This window comes from Polyodon spathula, chromosome 52, assembly GCF_017654505.1.
Source record: "Polyodon spathula isolate WHYD16114869_AA chromosome 52, ASM1765450v1, whole genome shotgun sequence".
Lineage (NCBI taxonomy): Eukaryota > Metazoa > Chordata > Actinopteri > Acipenseriformes > Polyodontidae > Polyodon > Polyodon spathula.
Window position 1 is genome coordinate 1,570,967 of NC_054585.1, and position 19,672 is coordinate 1,590,638.

The window sequence follows — 19,672 nt, forward strand, 5'->3', positions numbered from 1 at the left end:
CTTGTTTCCTTGAACACTTGTTTCAACTAAGAAGGCAGCCACACAAGTGTGAATCTTGCTGTGTCAGGATTTTGTTTTGTGTATGTTTCTGCATCCATAGTTGAAGGTATGCTTTACATTATGTATATGACTTGCTTGGAGGTTAACTGTGTTATTGCCTTTGCAGTGTAATTGAGTAAAACTCACTTGCAAACAGGGAGCTTTTATTAAACAAATTATTAGGAAACTACATGATAAAGAAGTGATGTATTTCTATTGGAAAATAAGTCATTTCTCTTTTAATGAACTTTCTTGTAAATTACAGTGTTCAATGATATTCAGATGGAAAAAGAAATTTAGGGCATGTCTGATTTACAGGGTCTTGGTTCAGTTTCATAAACTGGTTTCGTAGGTTTCACAGGCCCTAAATCAAGTTCTTTATGCTAAATTGTTCGGGCTCAACAAGGACATTTTCTTTATTCAGTCAGCAACTTTAAAGGAAAATGTAGCAAATTATAAAAAAGAACAAATTTATCATAATGAATGTAGTCTTTTGCTGGCAATACACAAAGGTGCACATGCTTTGAGTAATTGCTAAAAGAATCACCCAGGATCACTGCAAACCATTAAAAGTTGAGACAATAAAACAATCTTGCTCATTTCTAAATCAGCACGGTCAGACTTAACTAAAGCGTAGAATTCAACACTCAATTGAAACATAATAAAAAATGTGCAGTTTATTTAAACAGGACATCTGTATAGATTTTTAAAAAGCTACAAAGCACAAAAGCCGAAACAGAAACACGATTCACAAGAAAATAAAACAATACTTTGCTGTTCAGTACATTAACGCAATCTATAAGTATGACGGCACTTCCAATACAAGAGGCACATTTTAGTGCATTTTATAAAAAGGACCCCTTCGTTTTTCAGTTATAACAAAAGAAATAAAAACACCATATTTCAACAAAAACATATTTAATGTCGACTAAACTTTTCTTTATTCTGTGTAAGTCATCTTAACCAAGCCGTCATCTGCTTTAAAAAGTTATTTTTCAATATAAAAATGGCAAAGTATCGCCATAGTAATTGGGTTGTGAATGAAACCAACAACCATTGTGTTCATGTAACGTGGTATTCTGGGCTGTACTCGCAGATCCAAGCTGAGGGCTGAAATAGTTCTAATGCATGTTCCATTTTGGGTTTCCTTTGACTTTAAGGGAATGATAACCAAGGCTTCAGAATCAATGACCTCTTACTAACACTGGCAACATTGTCACTTGCTTTGTGCTTGGCCAATTTCTAGTTTAAAGTCTTTTTTTTGTTTTGTTTTGTTTTTAGCCACTTCATAAAAATTTAGACTTGTTTCCTGGTACACTTTTACTTACTGTGTCACATGGCACGTTGGTCACCGGAAGTGTTATGGTATCAGGAAAATGGAAGTCTAAACTTTCATTTGCAACAACGGGAAGCTTAAAAAACCGCCTGCATATTCTCACTTAAAAGAAAAGAAAAAACACAAGAAAATAGCAGCAAATGATCTGTGGTAATGATGGGAATGCTAACAAGAACTTGTTTATGAATGGAGTATATGAAGTGGTAAATCTGTAATTAATACAGTGCTTTTAACCGTCTCCTTTAAATGGAACAGAATAAATGTTAAGGATGAAGGACCCCTCCCCCAAAACCAGGGCGATCTCACAGACTGGCACACAGCTGGCACCACAGCTGCCTGGCCCTCTCCTCTCTGCCACAGAGAGACACGCACAAACCAAGAGGCACACAGAGAGCCCAGTCAGAGCTGAGAGAGATAGCCTCACATTGATAATGACAACCGGACACATCTTTTTTGTTCTGGGTTTCATTGTTTGGGAAGCTTACATTCCACGGTCTTATAAAACACAAAAGCACACATTCAGATCCACATACACACAGTATATTGTATGCAAACACACATATATATATATTTAATACATGCACTAATGCTCATGCAACAATGCCTATTAATTGCATAAAAAGCATAAGCATACATTAACAGTGGGAATTACATTACAGTATAACTTAATTACATCAATATAACTTATTATAAAATAATATATAATATATTTCCACACTCCTTCTCATCCCACTAACCACTGGGCTGCACATCAGGGATGGAAATTTCACAGCAGTTCCTGGTTTACTCCGAGTTTAATAAGACACTCATGAGCTTGTTACCTAAACACTGGGGCTAATCAAGCTCCTAGTAAAACCCACAATGGGTGAAACTGCTATACATTATGAGTCATTTCCATCCCTGCACTCTTCTATCCCTGTCACTCTACAGCCCAGTGTAAAATGAAAAAGTTGGTACCGATTTTAAATATCCATCAGAGGTTTTCTAAATATGAATTTACATTTAATATATTACAGAACCAAATATCTATATCTGAAATAAAAGCGGGAGGTACCGCTGGATTTGAGATATCAAACATCGCCTCATACCTGGTGCACGTGTGCGTCTATAAGACAACAGCACCACCTGCTGGCAAAACCCTAACTGTCCTTAGAAGGATCCAGGAGTTGTATTAACCTTAATTTTTCCATAACACACCCACGCAAATCAAGCCGAGTAGACTGCAATTCTAAAGCACTCACAAGAGTTTCAAATAACTAGTTTTAATACTGCATTAAAAACAGCTGTAACCCTACGACTAAATTAGATTCCACACCCTATTTCACTTCCCCGTTATCATTCAATAAGTTTATATGCATTGTACATCCTGTCGGGGCATGTTGAGGATAATCCTCCACAGACACACTTCTGGATATGATTGGCTATGCTCGATGCAGTAGCAATGTGTTACAAGCAAGTATTAAAATACAACCATTCCCTTGCTACTGTACGTTGTGAGCAATAGGGAGATTTTCTAAGTACCAGAGCTCAGTATTCAGCATACTACAAAAGTGCACGTAAACAAGGAACTCCAGAGGACTAGCGGAATCACATACCAGATTTGATTTCATGTCTGCACCATATGTAGAATACAAATAATAACATTAATAGCTGCATACTGTATGTGGATTACCAATGTATGCAACTGATTGTTTAGTGCTATTAAAGCCAAGGAAAACCCTGCCTTTTTCACCATTTAGAAACCTAATTAACCCAAAATAAAGTGCTCCTCCTTTATATAACTCTCTAGTCTGGAGCTATAGGTAAGAGATGCAATTTGTGTTCTGCCTAATACAAGCGCTAGTGTAATAGCATTATGGGGCATGACGCTAGCCATACTGCTGCAGTCAATATCACAAAATAACCCACAGTATTTTGCAGTTTAATTTAAAATAAGACCACCGTTTTGCTCCTCTTATGTGATATTCTCACAGTACTGGGTTCAGGAGTGAAGTTTAACATAATTTATTTCAAACAACTTAACAAAATTTTATCTATTTAAATGCAACACATCTGCTCCTCATCCACTTACATGAAACAATACCAGTCTAGGGCTGTCTGCACATGGCACTCTCGCAGAGTTGCATGATTTCTGTATTGATAAAGATGTCAATGCTGACTAACTGGTTGTGCTGCAGTTAAAGTAGTACTCAAGCTACTAAAATAGATTTCAAACCCTTAGGGACTACACATTTAATACTGAAGCATTCACTTCTTGTTATTGATTGTTGTTATTCTAATTGATTAGCTATAAATCTCCTTTGAGAAGACAGTCTTAAAAGTCACTATACAGAATTATGTTACCTTTGTAGAGAGGCCCTGGTTTGCATGGGTTTTCATATCTAGAAAAGGTGAAGCAATTATTTTTCAATTTTACAAAAAGCTAGTTAACCATTTTAATTATCTCTACATTTGCAGGCATAGCTGGTTACAAAGATTATTTTGTAGCAAACACAATTACCTTAGTGGTTCTACTTTATTAAAGGAATACTGTAGACCTCTGAATTAACTTTTTCTGTGTATTAGTTACAGATGTGTGTTCTTAACCATCCTTACTGTTTCTGCACTCATTGATATCTGGCATGTTTAAGTCATCATCATATTCTATTTATAAAGTAGAACTAAGGTAATTGTTGAAAAGATTTGCAATGAAAAATAAATATGAAGTATGCTGGGGATTTTGTAGAACATGCCACATACCTAAGTGCAGAAAAACAGTAATAAATGATGAGAAGAATGTATATCATGGGGTCATAAAAGCATAACAAATTGCAGAATTGTGCTTTGCTGGAGACCACAGCTGACATGAGGAGGCAAACCTTGACCCCAAACTCTGTGACTGGAGTACGGTCTTTCAAATTTCCACACATTTTACATGTGAAGTTTCAGGCTGTTATACACCAATAACACAATTCCCTGACCCTATTCTGGGGGGACTAAACTGAGATGCATGCTGGTGCGCTGAAATTACCCCTGTGTTCTATCCTCCATTTGGAGACCACCATTCACAGGCACTGAATTCACCCCAGATTGCACGCCCAGTGGACAGACCAGGCTCAGGTTCTTCCACGGTTCTTGTTGCTGTTGCAGACTCTCAGAGGTAGTAGTTGACCTTGGCGGGTACAGTCTTGCAGCCGCTGTGTGAGAAGAGCCGCTCTCTCTCAGGGGAGAAGGTCATGGCCCCCGTGACTGCCTCGATGATGTCACGACGGTGGCACTGCCCACGCAGGCACAGCTCCCGGCGTATGCAGCGCTCCACGTGACGGCGAGTCAGGGGCAGGAAGGGCACGAAGCAGTCGACCAGCTTCTCTTGGATAATCTCCGAGTGATATAACCCGTCTGCAAGGCAAGAGAGGAGTCACAGCCCGGCCCAGCGGTTCACTCAAAGCACAGGAACATTAAAATATGTTCTTAACAGAGCGACATTCTCACAGGCTGTTCTCAACTATGGGCCTTATTTTCCACAGAAATGTTCTTACAAGAATTAAACAATTATAAAAGGACTGTACAAAAACAGCAGTTTAAATGATAGTTCAGAGGAGATTCTGCTGCTTTCAGTTTCAAAACAGTTCAGTGACTGTGTTTCATGAAATGGACTCTACCACAACCCGATCTATAGGGCACATAAGTAACCATGTGCGCTTAGGTGTGATCCTTTTACTTGCAACACAGGAAGTGAATGGAGAGAGAAAAAAAAACATTTCCATCAAATGTGTTGCACTGAGGCAGGACAAATGGACCTTTTGATTCTAACTGTATGATTTTTATGTTTTAAGTATAGCAATACTGGGGGCCAAGACCGCCATCTAGGCAACTCACAATGGTATTGCTGTGATGAAGCATCCTGTAAACACACCCAACCTCCTAATAAACCTGTATTGGGTCAATTACCATGAACTACATCCACGATATACAAATGTAAGTGCAAAATACAGTCAACTGCCTTCATATACCCCAAGATTCAAGTTCCACTCTGCTCTCAATACATTGTGCTAAAGATTGTCCTCTGAGTGTTTCATTAGAACTGGATTATCTGGGTATGTGTTAAACTTTCCTTGTTGCCAGGAATATGCAGCTCCATCGGGGATATTTATAAAGAAATTTCCTTACAAAACACATTAATTTTAACAGTGGAGTTGTCTACTTATATATTCAGAAACCGGACGGGTAAGTCTGGAACCTTGTGTAGTACCAGATACAATTTTTGAAAATGAAAATACATAGCAGGTTTGTTACGACAAACGTTTTTTTAATAACTGCACAATGAGACCTAAATAATGAATGGATGTGCATGGTGGAGAACACTGATGGAACTATTTAGTAGCTAGAAGCACTTTAAATATGTATACGTAAAACGTAAGGGGTTCTACACCGTTAAACTCGGTTCCCTCCCTGCTCTAGTCTCCAGCACAGTCCAAATGGGAAGGTTGTCTTACTGCAGCTCTTGTTGAACACTGCCTGTGCAATGGCATCCTCCAGCTCCTCCAATAGGATTTCCTCCCGGTCGCGGCCGGCCTGCCTCGCCTCCAGAGCCAATCGGTTTATCTGCTCCTCACCGGCGGTGCTGAAAAAGGGGGAGTCAACACAAACCAGCCTCCAATCAGGTGCTGTCTACATATCACTGGGTCTTTATTAGAAGTCTTCGTATAAAACAATTCATGATGGGGTCAAATGTTTACTGCCCATTAACGCCACTAAATATCTTGGGATCTCTGAATACATAATATTCTCTTAAAAAAAAAAAGGCACAATTTAAATAGATGTACCATTGCAGTGGCATATCCGAATGTTATCCACTTAAGCAATGCAGAAGTGGCTGTGAAGTGACTGATCCAGCACTGTCCAGTGTGAGACTTGTCTAGCAGTCACCATTTCAGAAACACCCTGTTGTTTTGCTTTGGTAGTAAATGCCATTGTGGCTATGGGACGTCTTGCCTATTAAAATCCATTGCCTAGTTTTTGAAGAGAGATCGACTGATTATCTGTTCTGTATTCCTAGAAACCGCATTACATTTAATATTTAAACAGCAGATTATTTAGTGATACCAGAATATGGATAAGTAATGGATCTGAGCGGAGTACAAGTGGTGATCAAATCCCCACCCCCAGCCAAACAGGCTGACAATCCACATTTTAGTAGTGTAAGAACAGCCCTTGATAAAATACTGGGATCTGCAAGACTTCCCCAGCCAAGAGCACCATCTAGGGGACTTTCAAAGATATTACAACTACTGTACAAATCAAGCAATCACAGAACAATGCATGTCCACTGTGGTTGTGTATAGGGTTAATATGGAAAATATGTAACGCACATGTTTATTTTGGTGCTAGACTGCAGTACAACACTTGTGCTTGAATAGTCTCTTTGTTGGCTCTCCACTGTGTTGTCTGTGTGTCAACGGGAGCAAATAAAGGGCATGCTGCATCCTTTCTAGAAGGGCAAAAGCAGGGTAGCAAATATTTACAGGAGTCCAAACCAAGATAAAGTCAACACAGACCAAACACCTACAGGTGGAATCTGGAATGACTGTCTGATAAAATGTGTGGGGTTTTCTATAATGTGTGAATATAGAAGAACACATAGCTGCGTTTGGCATTGGACAGCAAAAAATATATATTTCTAGTCAATAAAATCTATTAAAAATAAAACAAATTTTGTACAGACATTCAAGCGTAATGTGTAAACAAAAGTGACATTCTTCCTCCACAAAATGAAGGGCTTTCAGTAACATGAAAATGTAGCTCCAATGTCCTACATATATCCACAATATACAAAGTAAAAAAGTGACAGACTACAGATGCTTTCAACTAGAACTATACATACAGTTTTGTGACCTGAATTAGCTTTAAATGATCTTCGCTCTTTTCTTTTTCAGCTGTTTGCAATCATTCAGGGTAGATCTTATTGCAATGATCAGATGCTGCTGTTTGCGGGAGACACTTTCATTTGATTTCAGGAGTGATCATCTGTTCTACATGTTGCAATAGAAATGTGCAACAGGTCAGCCAATGTATCTTTACAGATTTAAGAGCCTGCACCATCTAGTGAACAGACACTTAGGATTTACACAGCAACACACTGCTGTGCAGTTAGTGGTGCTGGCATTTATGAACACCTAGCTTACATGATGCAGACAGGCTAAAATAATTGAATCTGTTCAGTCTTGAACAAAGAAGACTACGTGGCGACCTAATTCAAGCATTCAAAATTCTAAAAGGTATTGACAGTGTCGACCCAAGGGACTTTTTCAGCCTGAAAAAAGAAACAAGGACCAGGGGTCACAAATGGAGTTTAGAAAAAGGGGCATTCAGAACAGAAAATAGGAGACACTTTTTTACACAGAGAATTGTGAGGGTCTGGAATCAACTCCCCAGTAATGTTGTTGAAGCTGACACCCTGGGATCCTTCAAGAAGCTGCTTGATGAGATTTTGGGATCAATAAGCTACTAACAACCAAACGAGCAAGATGGGCCGAATGGCCTCCTCTCGTTTGTAAACTTTCTTATGTTCTTATGTTCTTATGACATATGTACCTGGCAGGCAGCTAGAACATAGCGAAGCCCCTCAAAGTGATTCTATCTAACAATACAATTCCATCAACTCACCTGTCATGCATGTTCGTTCACTATCTAGGTCTCAAATGTGCAGTTTCCAAAGAAACTCGTGTCATAGCAGATGTGTATTTTCATTTTAAAACAGATATCTGGTACTACATTAGGTTAAAAGAAAGTTCTCAGTTTGCTTGCCTCGCCTTCTAGAAAGTCTGCTACTCTCGCACTTCCTGGGTCCTTTCATCTCACCAGTGTATTTTAGGTCAAAGCATGTTACTGGCTGAAAGCAGGGATGGAAATAAGGCTCCTATTGCATAGGAGTTTTGCCATTTGAGGATTTAACACAGTGTATAGGTAACAAGCTTAGGGTTGTGTTAGTAAACTCATACTAAAACCAGTGAATCTTATTTCCATCCCTGCTGACAGCATGTCAGTCATTAGGGGAGCTAGCCAGTTGCCTACTGACAGGAAAGAAGGTCCTGAAGGGTTTGGAGTCAATTTCACCCTCCAGGTGAATGACCAAGGAAGTGCCAGACAATCTGAAACCAAGGCTTGCACATGTTCTTCAACTGCACATTTGAGCCCTATGTAGTGAATGGATGCACATTGAATTTCGTTATCTCAAAGGCATACCTGATGAAGACGTAGATAGCCTTCCGGTAGTTGGTCTGGTAGACCACGTGGGACGACCCCAGGAATGGGACGAGGACGTCAATGAGACCAGGGGGCATCTTATCCATCTCATCGAATACAAACACGGAGCGGGCACAAGCTGTGAGGTTCCCCTCCACCCAGGCCTTCAGCTCCTTCTGCAGAGCAGAGACATACAAGCAGCTACATGAACAGAACTGTAGGGACTGTCCAGATCAATCTGCTCATTCCAGCACGGGGACTATGCTCTACTCCACAAGTGAGGAATGACCAGATACTATTAGGGGAAGTAATTCAAGCTCACTCTGCTAGTGTTTAATAGAAGTGGTAGTTTCAATACAGTAGTTATACCACATGTTTTTAGTTTTTCTTTTCTTTGTTTGTTTTAGTGATTAATTTATTATTTTAGGAAAGACTTCACGTTGCACAGTTCAAATATAATAATAACACACAGCAATGTGACATTAAAAGTGTCACAGAAAAAGAAACACATAAAAGGAAGATTTTGGAGGTTGCCATTCTGTTTCTGAGGCCTGGGTTTGACATTATTTTGGTGGGCTCAACCTAGCCCTTAACGGATATTTGCCCACATCACAAGGGGGTGTTCAGGTCAGGATTGTAGTGCTGTGAGGAAGTGCTCATGGCTCCTGCTGCCACTGTGCCAGTGTCCCTCACATTATTCACAAAACAATAACACATTACTTAAAACATAAGAACGATATTTGAACGTATTGTATGTATAGCAGTTTGAGCCATGTCACGTTTTAACAATATACCACTATGCACTGTAGTTCGGCTCTCAGTACAATCTGGAACTGCTCAAACTGACTTGCAAGGGGAACTAATTCTAGTATTAAAAGAAAGGCTCCACGCAGGAAGTACCTTGTATTGCGGCACCCTGTGTGGGTAAGGGAAGTGCAGGGTGGGTATGAACTGGTGCACGTGAGGGCTGGTCTTGGCTGAGCCGTACAGGTACCTCCCCAGCAGCCAGCTCACCAGGGTCTTCCCCGTGCCAGAGGAGCCATGGAAGGACAGCACCAGCGGCTTCTCCGGGCTCGCATCGTTGATGAACTCAGCCAGCGCCTCCGACACGGCCTCCTGAGCGAGGTGCTGCCCGTACACATTGCGGTACAGCTCCAACTCCAGCCCTGCTGACACAGACAGCTCCACTCAACTCAGACAGAAATGCTTCTTTATATCCACACAAATTCTACTGCCTAGAAAAAACCTCAAAAATACTGCTGCTAGTAAGAGGGCAGGTGAAAGAGAACTTTTTTTTTTTACTGGGCTTAAGTTTAAAGAAAAGGTAGAGGGTAGTTATATTAAGGATGTGTGTAGATACTGCCATCTGCAAAATTAGCTGCCTTAGTGCAAGGCAAAAAGCCACTGCAAGTGTAAAAAAAGTGAACATTTTAATTTGAAGTGAAAGTGCAAATTATTACTGAGGCTGCACTGTCCCACAGTCATGTTAAACGCGACAGTAAAACAGCCTAGTACTTGGGTGCCTGCAGATGACACCTTGTGTGCACTTCTTCCAAAAGGAGACCTGTTGACAGCCCAGTTTGTTTACATTGTCTAACTAAGTGCATCAAAAGAAGGCTACCTGGAGGATAAATGACAGCGTTACTCATTAGCCTCCGTTAGATGACTGGCATATATATATATATATATATATATATATATATATATATATATATATATATATTGCCGGGTGGTCAAAAGTAGCTTTGGTTACGATGACAGTATGGCATTTCAATTTATCAACACACGTACTGCACTTTTAGATTTACGTTCAATTAGTACTTAATAAAGCTTCTTACATTTACAAAGTCAACAGAGGGAAAAAAAAAAACCACACACACACACATTGATTGCGCCAATAAATGAAAGAGAAATTGCACGGTATATCTTATCAGAGAGATTAGAATAAGTAGCGAATCTACCAGCAGGAGCCTTTTTGGTGGTTCTTAAAGATTCTACTACCACGGTATGAAACCCCACAAAGGCTGCTGCTAGTAGTTTAACATCAGAGCTGAAGAAAGAGAACTGTTTCTATTTTAATGTAAGTTTAGAGAAAGGGGAGTGTGTAGTTATTACGTTTAGTTTTGTGCAGCTACTGGCAGCAGGGAAATCAGCTGCTCTGCTCTGCCACTGCCAGTCAAAATCCAAACAGGACTGGAGTAGGTTATTGTTTGTTTGTCAACTTACCTTGAAGGTCCGGGTGGAAGTCGCATTCGCAGTTGTTAGATATCGTGCAATAAACAGTCTTGAACTGAAAAGCAGAAGCCACTGAGCTGAGAGAGTTCGAGAATAAAACAGATAATGCGAGAAACACCGCTCTCATGTTCTCCACGTCAAGCAGATCAGGTCTGCAATGAGTGTACAAAGTGATTCCTTACGAAACCCCGCGCACTGGGAGTTGTAGTCTTTGAGGAGGGCTCTGCGTTCTGAGCGCGTATTTGGTTTCTTTCAAGGACACTATCTCCCATAAAGCACTGCATAGAGTAGTTTTAAAGGGGCAGGCCTTAATCCAATTTTGCTAATTACTAACATAAATAGACGCTTTGTTCTATTAAATGTATACTTGAAAAAATACCAAAAATAAATAAATACGTGTTTTCAACAATACTAATATTGATAGGAAGAACTAGTGCATACGGGAATTTACTTCACACCCGTGGATAAGTTATTTAAACAGTCGCACTAACCTGTTTAATATAGCTGGTACTTTATTAAGCCAGCATGCAGACTCTGAGCTGAAGTGTCCTGTAAGGCTGTATTCAGTTCACCACAGTTCATGGCAACGGTAACATGCTGCAGCAACACAGTTTTGAAATACTGTAGGCAATTTACTCCAGTTCATGTTTTTGCGCACGGTAAATGGCAATGGTGCAAAACTTTAAAGACCCGGTATGTGAATTTAAAAGGTCCTTACATACACATCTTACAATGCATTTCTAGCAAGTTCTGTAACACTTAGTAAAACACTGAAACTTGGTGCAAACTTTGAACTGGAATGAATAGCTAGTGAATCTGACCTACAGAAAACAATGTGAAGTAAAGCATAATTAGGCATATCCAGAATGAGCTGAGAGCGTTCAAGAATTGCACATCGCCATGGCAGAAAGCCATTTTTTGGGAGTAAAATGCATTACCTATCAAGTAATTCTGAATAATATTCTGGGTGCTACTGAAATATTTTGCATGTATTTGCAGACAGGGCAGATCAGAGATACCAGTATTAGTCAGTAAGTGGTTTGAGTGGTGGGCAGCTCCCTAGCCATTCCAATCATTCGTGTTTCAAATGTCATAGAAATGCACATGTCAACGTTCCTCATTGTGAGTGGTCTGGGTTCCTTGAGCTCTACTTTTCAATGTATCTAGCCTCACCTATTCTGATTACACATAGACAGAGAGAGTAGGTGGACTGACTGAGTTCAACGTTCACCTTGTCACGTGATTGGATGGAAGGAGGAATGCTCTTCAGTTCTGGCTCTTCAAATTCTCCAGACAAGCTTAAAGCAGCTCGATGCCAGGTAAAGAGCAAACATGGGCTCGGTACTGCAGCAACACAACGCACACATGCACTATTCAGTGTAACAGTACATGATCAAAAGTAATCTAAAATGACATTTGATGATACTTACTCTTGCGCTTTCTATTAGTAATTCTTAATAGAAGGGTGTGATGTAACTGCCTGAATATCTTGGCTACTGTCCTGTAGACTGAAGTTAGCTTGTACTTTGAGTTCAATGATTAACAGAAGTTCCAGGAGTAGGCATGAGACACGCCAGCGTGTTTACAATGGCTTTCAATGGGCAGAGATCTTCATTATCTCAGCCAGGTAGTGCTTGGGTGGAATGAGCAGTAGAAAATGCACTTTGAGAGTCTAGACTGCACTTTCTAGCAGACCTTTACTCCAACACATCACCACTGTGGTTGGAAGGTTAACGCCTCACACGGGACAAAGGTTGGTGATGATTACCATGTATTCTTATAATAACTGTATAAATCCAGGTTTGATCAGCCTGAGCCCTTGAAGGACAAGCACAGCTGAATTTTGACAGTGCATTATACACTGATGAAGGGCACAAAGGTCTTGAAAGCTTATACATTTTCAATGTCTATGTAGGTCTGATAAAAGGTATAGTCTTCAACATTGTTTCTTCACTTTAAAGGAATAATGACATCTTTTTCTCACCTTGTGGGAGAATGATCTGATCATTTCTCTGTAGTTTGTTTCATTTTCTATACTTTATTATCACTTTGACTCTGGTGAACTTCATTCCTCTTGCCACCACATTATACATGTGCTTCCTGTGCAACAGGTACAAGAGTCCTACACAGTGACTGTGGGCCCAATTCACTGTAACACACAAAGCTAATGGAGAGAAAAAAGGACTATTTGCAATGATATGCACAGCAGTACATGTAGTTCCAGTAACTAGAGTGCCTAATTGCATGTTGCACTGGGGACAGGTTTAATTGCAAGACCGCAGCTCAGTTGTATGTTCTTGTCTTGGTTCACTGTTAATAAACACAGTTTAATGTAATCCCAGCTGGAGTATTTTAAAACAATGAATGCAGTCCATTCGGGCCGACAATGCAATATAACACCAGTGGCTCTGATTTTATAATCAGCTTGTATACGTTCTGCTACCATGTCTCGAATAAAACTGCTGCTCTAGCGCTCCCGGCCCAACATGGTTAACAAGATTAACATGGGAAACCAAACAAGCAAAAAAAAAAACAACAGCCAAGACCCACATGAACACAAGCTTACTAGATTCTATATCTCTTAGCAAAAAAAGAGGAAACAATGACATATGTACATAAGAAAATTATGCAATCATGTTTTTGTTTTTTTTACAAGTAAGAAATGATGTAAAAATGACTATGTACAACAAGAAATAACACAGAATTCTGTACAACAGGAAGTGAGGCAAAGAACACTTTATACAAAAAGGAGATGATGTTGTTGGCAACGGACCTTCCCTGTAGGCAATGGTAATATCCATCAGCGGCGGTCTTTGAGCACAGTGAGAAGTGATTGAAGGGTGTGAAGGTATTATGTTGACTTTGTTGAAATGTGTAAAACACTACAGTTGGGAATATATAGTAACTAAACCAGCAACACTTGCAGTAGCAGTTCATTCTTCATTTTGATTCAGTTCATACATTACAAAGCAGACACTATATGTAGAGGATCCACTCGCATGCATGACTGAAAGAGAGGCTAAGCAGTTCATTCCTCAAATCATTCTGTTTATAGACGATGTTGCTCCCTCAAGCATGGCTCGATATTACCCCTAGCGGAAGGAGAGAGAGCTACAGCATATTGTGGAATGTGTTGGCATATCTGCATTTTGTTTAAGAACCTACTGCGTCTGCAATAATGTTAGCTGAAACTGAAATAGAACGTGGCAAGCCAACTTTCTCTTTTATAGAGAATACACCCTCTGGTGTTTGAAAATAGCATTAGTTGAAACATTTGGCTACTTGACTCATTAAAAAGAAAAGATTAAAGTCACTTTTGAAAAGAAAATGCCCCTTTTGCACACAAAATGCTATCTCCAGGTAGTCAATCAATCAATTGCAATTCGTATAGGAAATCAAAGTGCCCCAGTACAACTCTTAAACATAATAATAACAATTCACATTCAGAAGCTAACAAAAGCAATCCCAGCTAGATTTGATCAGATACCCAGACTTACAAAAACAATACAGTGTCACTGTACAAATAACTTTACACAGACAGAAAGCCAAGGAGACATGTCACCCCTGTTCTCATGTTATCACTCTGTCTGGGAAAAATAAACACCTTTTATTAAAATCTTTCTAAAAGATACAACAGAGGCTGGACTCATTTCTCGATACACCCTTACCCAAAAGTACTGCTCAATCACTATACCCAGTAGTATTAGCAGACTTGATCTATTTAAGCACTACTTAAAGTACTTGTATATTACTTAATGTTTACTACTTAGCTACAGCAACTAAATCATTTAAAAGTTGGTTTCACCCTCAATCAGTAAATGCTGTAGAACTTAGAAGTACCATTCTACTTGATAAACTCGGTACTTCTAACTCGGTCACTGCTGTCTTTAGTAATACAATATTTTAATGAATGTCACTATATATTTGTAATTTCAAAAGTGCATGAAGAAACGTGAGGCTGTTATTTCATTCATGACTATGAAACACTGAAGAGTGCTAAATTTAGAAATATTAATGGAAACGCAAAACATTTTGAGGAATTTATACAAGTTCCTTTTAGTATTTATTTCTAAACGTATTTCTACAGGCAAAACAAGTACAAAATACACATCAAGTGATATGATGACATTTTTCTGCAGTTCAGAAACTGAAATGGCGGTCCTCACATTTTTTGGCATTTTTGAATTTATAATCTTTGATTAAAAAAATGTAAATATTTAAAGTATATTGTGATTTTTAATATTCTTTAAAATGAATTCTCCTCAACAGTACAGAGTAGTACATTTTTTATAAGGGTGTCTCCATTTGCTGTAATGATATCACCATGCCAGCTCTGTGTGTAGCCATCTTGAGAAGGCCTTGCATACTGACTGTTGTCATGACAACAATCAAACCCCCTGGATACAACATCAACTAAGAATCCTGTCTGTTCAGTTTCCTTGTATCAAAGTTGTCCATTTGAAAGTGAAACACACTGTGGTATATATCAGCTACTGCAGCTGGTTTTGGGGGGGGGGGGGGGGGGGGGGGGGGGGGGGGGGGGGTTATTCTTCATGAAACCCCTCCGCAGGTCCGCACACCCCCCAGTTCCAGGAGTGCTGCCTCCTTGTCCATTGCACAGTCCCTGCAGGGGGCGCTATAACTCGCTGTGTCTCACCGGAGGCTCCAGTTTGTTAGACAGCGCTGTCAGGACCTTGTCGAATTTCTCGTAGCGCTCTCCCTGGCTGCCCTCAACCCCCCTGCTCCCCCACAGCAAGCGCATCTGAAACTCTGTGCAGAAAACCTCCAGCACTTCCGCTCGCGCCTGGAACCCTGCAGGACAAAGACAGAGAGAAGTGAGGCGTCAAGACGCAGTACCACCAAACTACCACTGGATGGCAGCAAAAACATTCTCAAACACCCCTACACAGGCATATCTGTTTCTTTCTGGGGAGATTATATTGACTCCCATCATACACCCCGTAAACCAGGCAACAATTATCTGAATTAATACAATTTACACCTAAAATAGAGAGACAACCAATATAAATAAATGCCTATGATGGACCTTGTATTCTTTTTTATGATTCCTTCATAAAAACTCGCCACAGGTTGAAGTATAGGGGAATGGAAGATGTTTGCAGCTTTAGTTTGTTTGCTACAAAGCATTATTTGTGGGGAACTGTGCCTTTAAGAAGTCCCCAGATTGTAGGGACATTTTTATTTAAATGCTTTCCCAAAATGATAGAACAATATGCCCATATACACACACAACTTCTATAGAGAGAAAGAGAGAAAAGTCAAGCCTACTGCTTATCAAACTTCACCATAGTAAATTTGCACTGTAATTGTACAGTTTTCCCATGCTTTTTCCATGATTATACTATGCCTTTAGCATAGTTTAATATGGCTTGCCATGTTTTTAATATGCTTTACCATACCGGTGCTCTACATGCTTCACCATGCTTTATTACACTTTTCTAAGCTTTTATTAAGGGACACTTTGGTGGCTTGTCCCTAATATCTAAACTTGAGGTCTATATATTTTAAAAAGCAGCATTTAAAAAAAGAAAAGAACAAAAAGATTTTTAACACGCTACAGCGTAATGCCTGCAAAATCTCTGCATCTACGATTAAAATAAAGTAAAAATACAACAGGATCTTCTGCACAGCAGTGCTTAGAGATGATGCTGCTAGTGCCAGAACTAGAGATTAATTTGCTGTTAATCCAAACCACAGAGCTATGGCTGGTGTTGGTAGGGGGGTGGCAGTCACCTACCTTGCAGTTTGGTCTCTGCGTTGGTGTGGTAGATCCCCCCGTGGTGGGCGATGGTTCGAGCCGCCTCCAGGTGGTTCATCACCACGTCCACTCCGGCGTCGATACTCTCCCAGGACTCCGCTCCCTCCACCACGGCCACGCCCCTCTCCAGCAGAGACAGCAGAGGAATCATGTGAGGGAAGGAGGTGTTCGAGAGAGGGCAGCTTTCTGAAAAAAAGGGAGGGACAGAGAGAGTGTGAGGGAGAGAGAGAGACAGCACGAGAACCACGTGAAGGGAGAGGGAGTGTGAGGAGGAGGGAAGAGTTAATACTATATAAGAGCAGAATGGTAACGGAAAGGGGTTGGGAGAGAGGACAGGAGGGCTGTACCTTTGCCGTCATTCATGCTCTTCATAAAAGGCTTGAGTTTTTTCTCATAGAGAATGGCGCCTTCTGTGTGTCTCTGGCGGAGTGTCATCCAGGTCTGTTCCAGCCGAGAGATCTGAGGTGGAGAAAGCAGGAGTGAGGAGGATACATTTAAGTGACCAGGTGCATAAAACATCTTACATTTGAGATTCATTTTTAAATTTGAGGGTGCTGTAGGAAGCAACGGACTGCATTTCAAGAGTGTTCTATGTCCCCACCTGTTGCTACAACTGTTTAAATAACGTACCTGTCAGTTTATACACTTAGAAATTTAAAGTCTCTCTTAAAGGTATTTTCAAGATGTCTGCTCGGGTTTGAGATCAGAGGTGTGTCCTCTCTCCGATCACTGCCACTAGATGTATTGGTATTCCTGAAGAGGCACGCCTCAATGAAGCTGGGGCAGTGACCTAGGGGCTGTTATTTCTGCCGTACAGCCATATTCAGAACTTACAGCATTGGAGTTCCACGCAGTTTTGAATTGCGTACAGGCTGGCCTATAGGCACTCGGCCAGCCACAGGGGCTGCTGGTGTGCGGTGAGCCAAGGACTCCCTAGCCGACCTAACCCCCCAAAGGTGCGCCGCCTCCTGGGAACTCCCGTTCCACAGTCAGCAGAGGCATAGCTTGGATACGAACCGACGATCTCCAAGCTATAAGGTGCATCCTGCACTCCGGGAGGATGCGCCACTCGGGAGCCCCAAATTCTTTTTTAAAATAGTTTGACACAATTGGGGCTGCCCTGGATAATAATTCCAGCTAGTCTCGATTTTACATGAAGTGATGAAAACGAAATTAACATGGTCTATTAGTAGAATTGTACTCAGTTGTTGTTTTTTTCATAGTTTACGTAACATGTATAATTGCGTGTTTAAGGTTGTGGATGAACATACCAAATACAATACAGTGTGTCCCTTTCTTGAGCTTATTTCTCTTCATAGAGGATAATCTTCAGTTTCATACAATATTAATACATAAATAAGTACTTTCCTTCATGTCAAAGTGAGACTTTGAATTAACTAATCGTGTAGCCCCAAGTCTGTCAAACTGTGCTAATTAATGTCATAGTAAATATGTATATTGCATGCCGATTCTTTAAATCTAATGATCTGATTTATGTATTAATATTGTATCACACTGAAGAGGATTCTGTATGAAAATAAATGAAAGCTATCCTAACGTACTGTATTGTATTTTGTATGTTCAACTTTAAACGTTCAATTATAAATCTTATGTAAAACTATAAAACCCATAAACCATCTTTATTTAGTTGTCATCCCTTCATGTAGACTGGCTGGAATTATTCCCCAGGGTAGCCCCAGTTGAGTCAAACTATTTGAAAAAAAAGTAGAAGAGAGAGACATTGAAACCAGACCGTCATCACTGCTCAAGCTTCATTGTGTCTCTTCAGGAATTCGCCTCCCAGCGTGATCAGAGAGAGGACACAACTCTGATCTCAAACCTAAGTCCACTAAGCAGACATCTTAAGAACATAAGAACATAAGAAAGTTTACAAACGAGAGGAGGCCATTCGGCCCATCTTGCTCGTTTGGTTGTTAGTAGCTTATTGATCCCAAAATCTCATCAAGCAGCTTCTTGAAGGATCCCAGGGTGTCAGCTTCAACAACATTACTGGGGAGTTGATTCCAGACCCTCACAATTCTCTGTGTAAAAAAGTGTCTCCTATTTTCTGTTCTGAATGCCCCTTTTTCTAAACTCCATTTGTGACCCCTGGTCCTTGTTTCTTTTTTCAGGCTGAAAAAGTCCCTTGGGTCGACACTGTCAATACCTTTTAGAATTTTGAATGCTTGAATTAGGTCGCCACGTAGTCTTCTTTGTTCAAGACTGAACAGATTCAATTATTTTAGCCTGTCTGCATATGACATGCCTTTTAAGCCCGGAATAATTCTGGTCGCTCTTCTTTGCACTCTTTCTAGAGCAGCAATATCTTTTTTATAGCGAGGTGACCAGAACTGCACACAAGATTCAAGATGAGGTCTTACTAGTGCATTGTACAGTTTTAACATTACTTCCCTTGATTTAAATTCAACACTTTTCACAATGTATCCGAGCATCTTGTTAGCCTTTTTTATAGCTTCCCCACATTGCCTAGATGAAGACATTTCTGAGTCAACAAAAACTCCTAGGTCTTTTTCATAGATTCCTTCTCCAATTTCAATATCTCCCATATGATATTTATAATGCTCATTTTTATTTCCTGCGTGCAGTACCTTACACTTTTCTCTATTAAATGTCATTTTCCATGTGTCTGCCCAGTTCTGAATCTTGTCTAGATCATTTTGAATGACCTTTGCTGCTGCAACAGTGTTTGCCACTCCTCCTACTTTTGTGTCATCTGCAAATTTAACAAGCAATCTTGAAAGCACCTTTGAGAGAGACATTAAATTTATAAGCGTAAAAAGTTGTCAGGATGTTAACGACAAAAAGACAAATGACTGATTCAAATAGTTGTAGCAATACATGGGGATGTAGAAAGCTCTAATTTTGGGAACCCATCTACTTACTCTATAGATAAGGGAAAGTGTTATACTTTATACTGAAGCTGAGGGAACATAAACCACCTTTTTCAGGAACAGTGGCTAGAAACTTGGTTCCAGGGGATTGGGAGAACTAGTCTGATGCAACTTTGCTGTATCAAACTCCAAGTCTCTCCTTGTGCT

At 40.2% G+C, this 19,672-nt stretch overlaps 2 protein-coding genes across 4 annotated transcripts in view; both read right to left on the minus strand.

Moving 5' to 3' along the window:
* Nucleotides 1–352: 352 nt before the first annotated feature.
* tor2a (torsin family 2, member A) lies at nucleotides 353–10,998 on the minus strand. The gene is made up of 5 exons (XM_041239117.1): nucleotides 10,826–10,998; nucleotides 9,500–9,765; nucleotides 8,600–8,775; nucleotides 5,851–5,978; nucleotides 353–4,753 (listed from the first exon to the last, which is right to left on the minus strand). The coding sequence occupies exons 1-5, from the start codon at nucleotides 10,959–10,961 to the stop codon at nucleotides 4,509–4,511; spliced, it is 951 nt and encodes a 316-aa protein (XP_041095051.1). The 5' UTR covers nucleotides 10,962–10,998; the 3' UTR covers nucleotides 353–4,508.
* A 4,359-nt stretch (nucleotides 10,999–15,357) lies between these two features.
* The window catches only part of LOC121307071 (SH2 domain-containing protein 3C-like), a 74,047-nt gene continuing 69,732 nt past the window's right edge, over nucleotides 15,358–19,672 (minus strand). For all 3 annotated transcript variants that reach the window (XM_041239178.1, XM_041239180.1, XM_041239179.1), the window contains 3 exons: nucleotides 16,961–17,072; nucleotides 16,593–16,799; nucleotides 15,358–15,646 (listed from right to left, as the gene is read on the minus strand). In XM_041239178.1, the coding sequence (XP_041095112.1) occupies nucleotides 15,471–15,646; nucleotides 16,593–16,799; nucleotides 16,961–17,072 (495 nt within the window). In that variant the 3' untranslated portion in view covers nucleotides 15,358–15,470. The remainder of the gene's footprint in view (nucleotides 15,647–16,592; nucleotides 16,800–16,960; nucleotides 17,073–19,672) is intronic.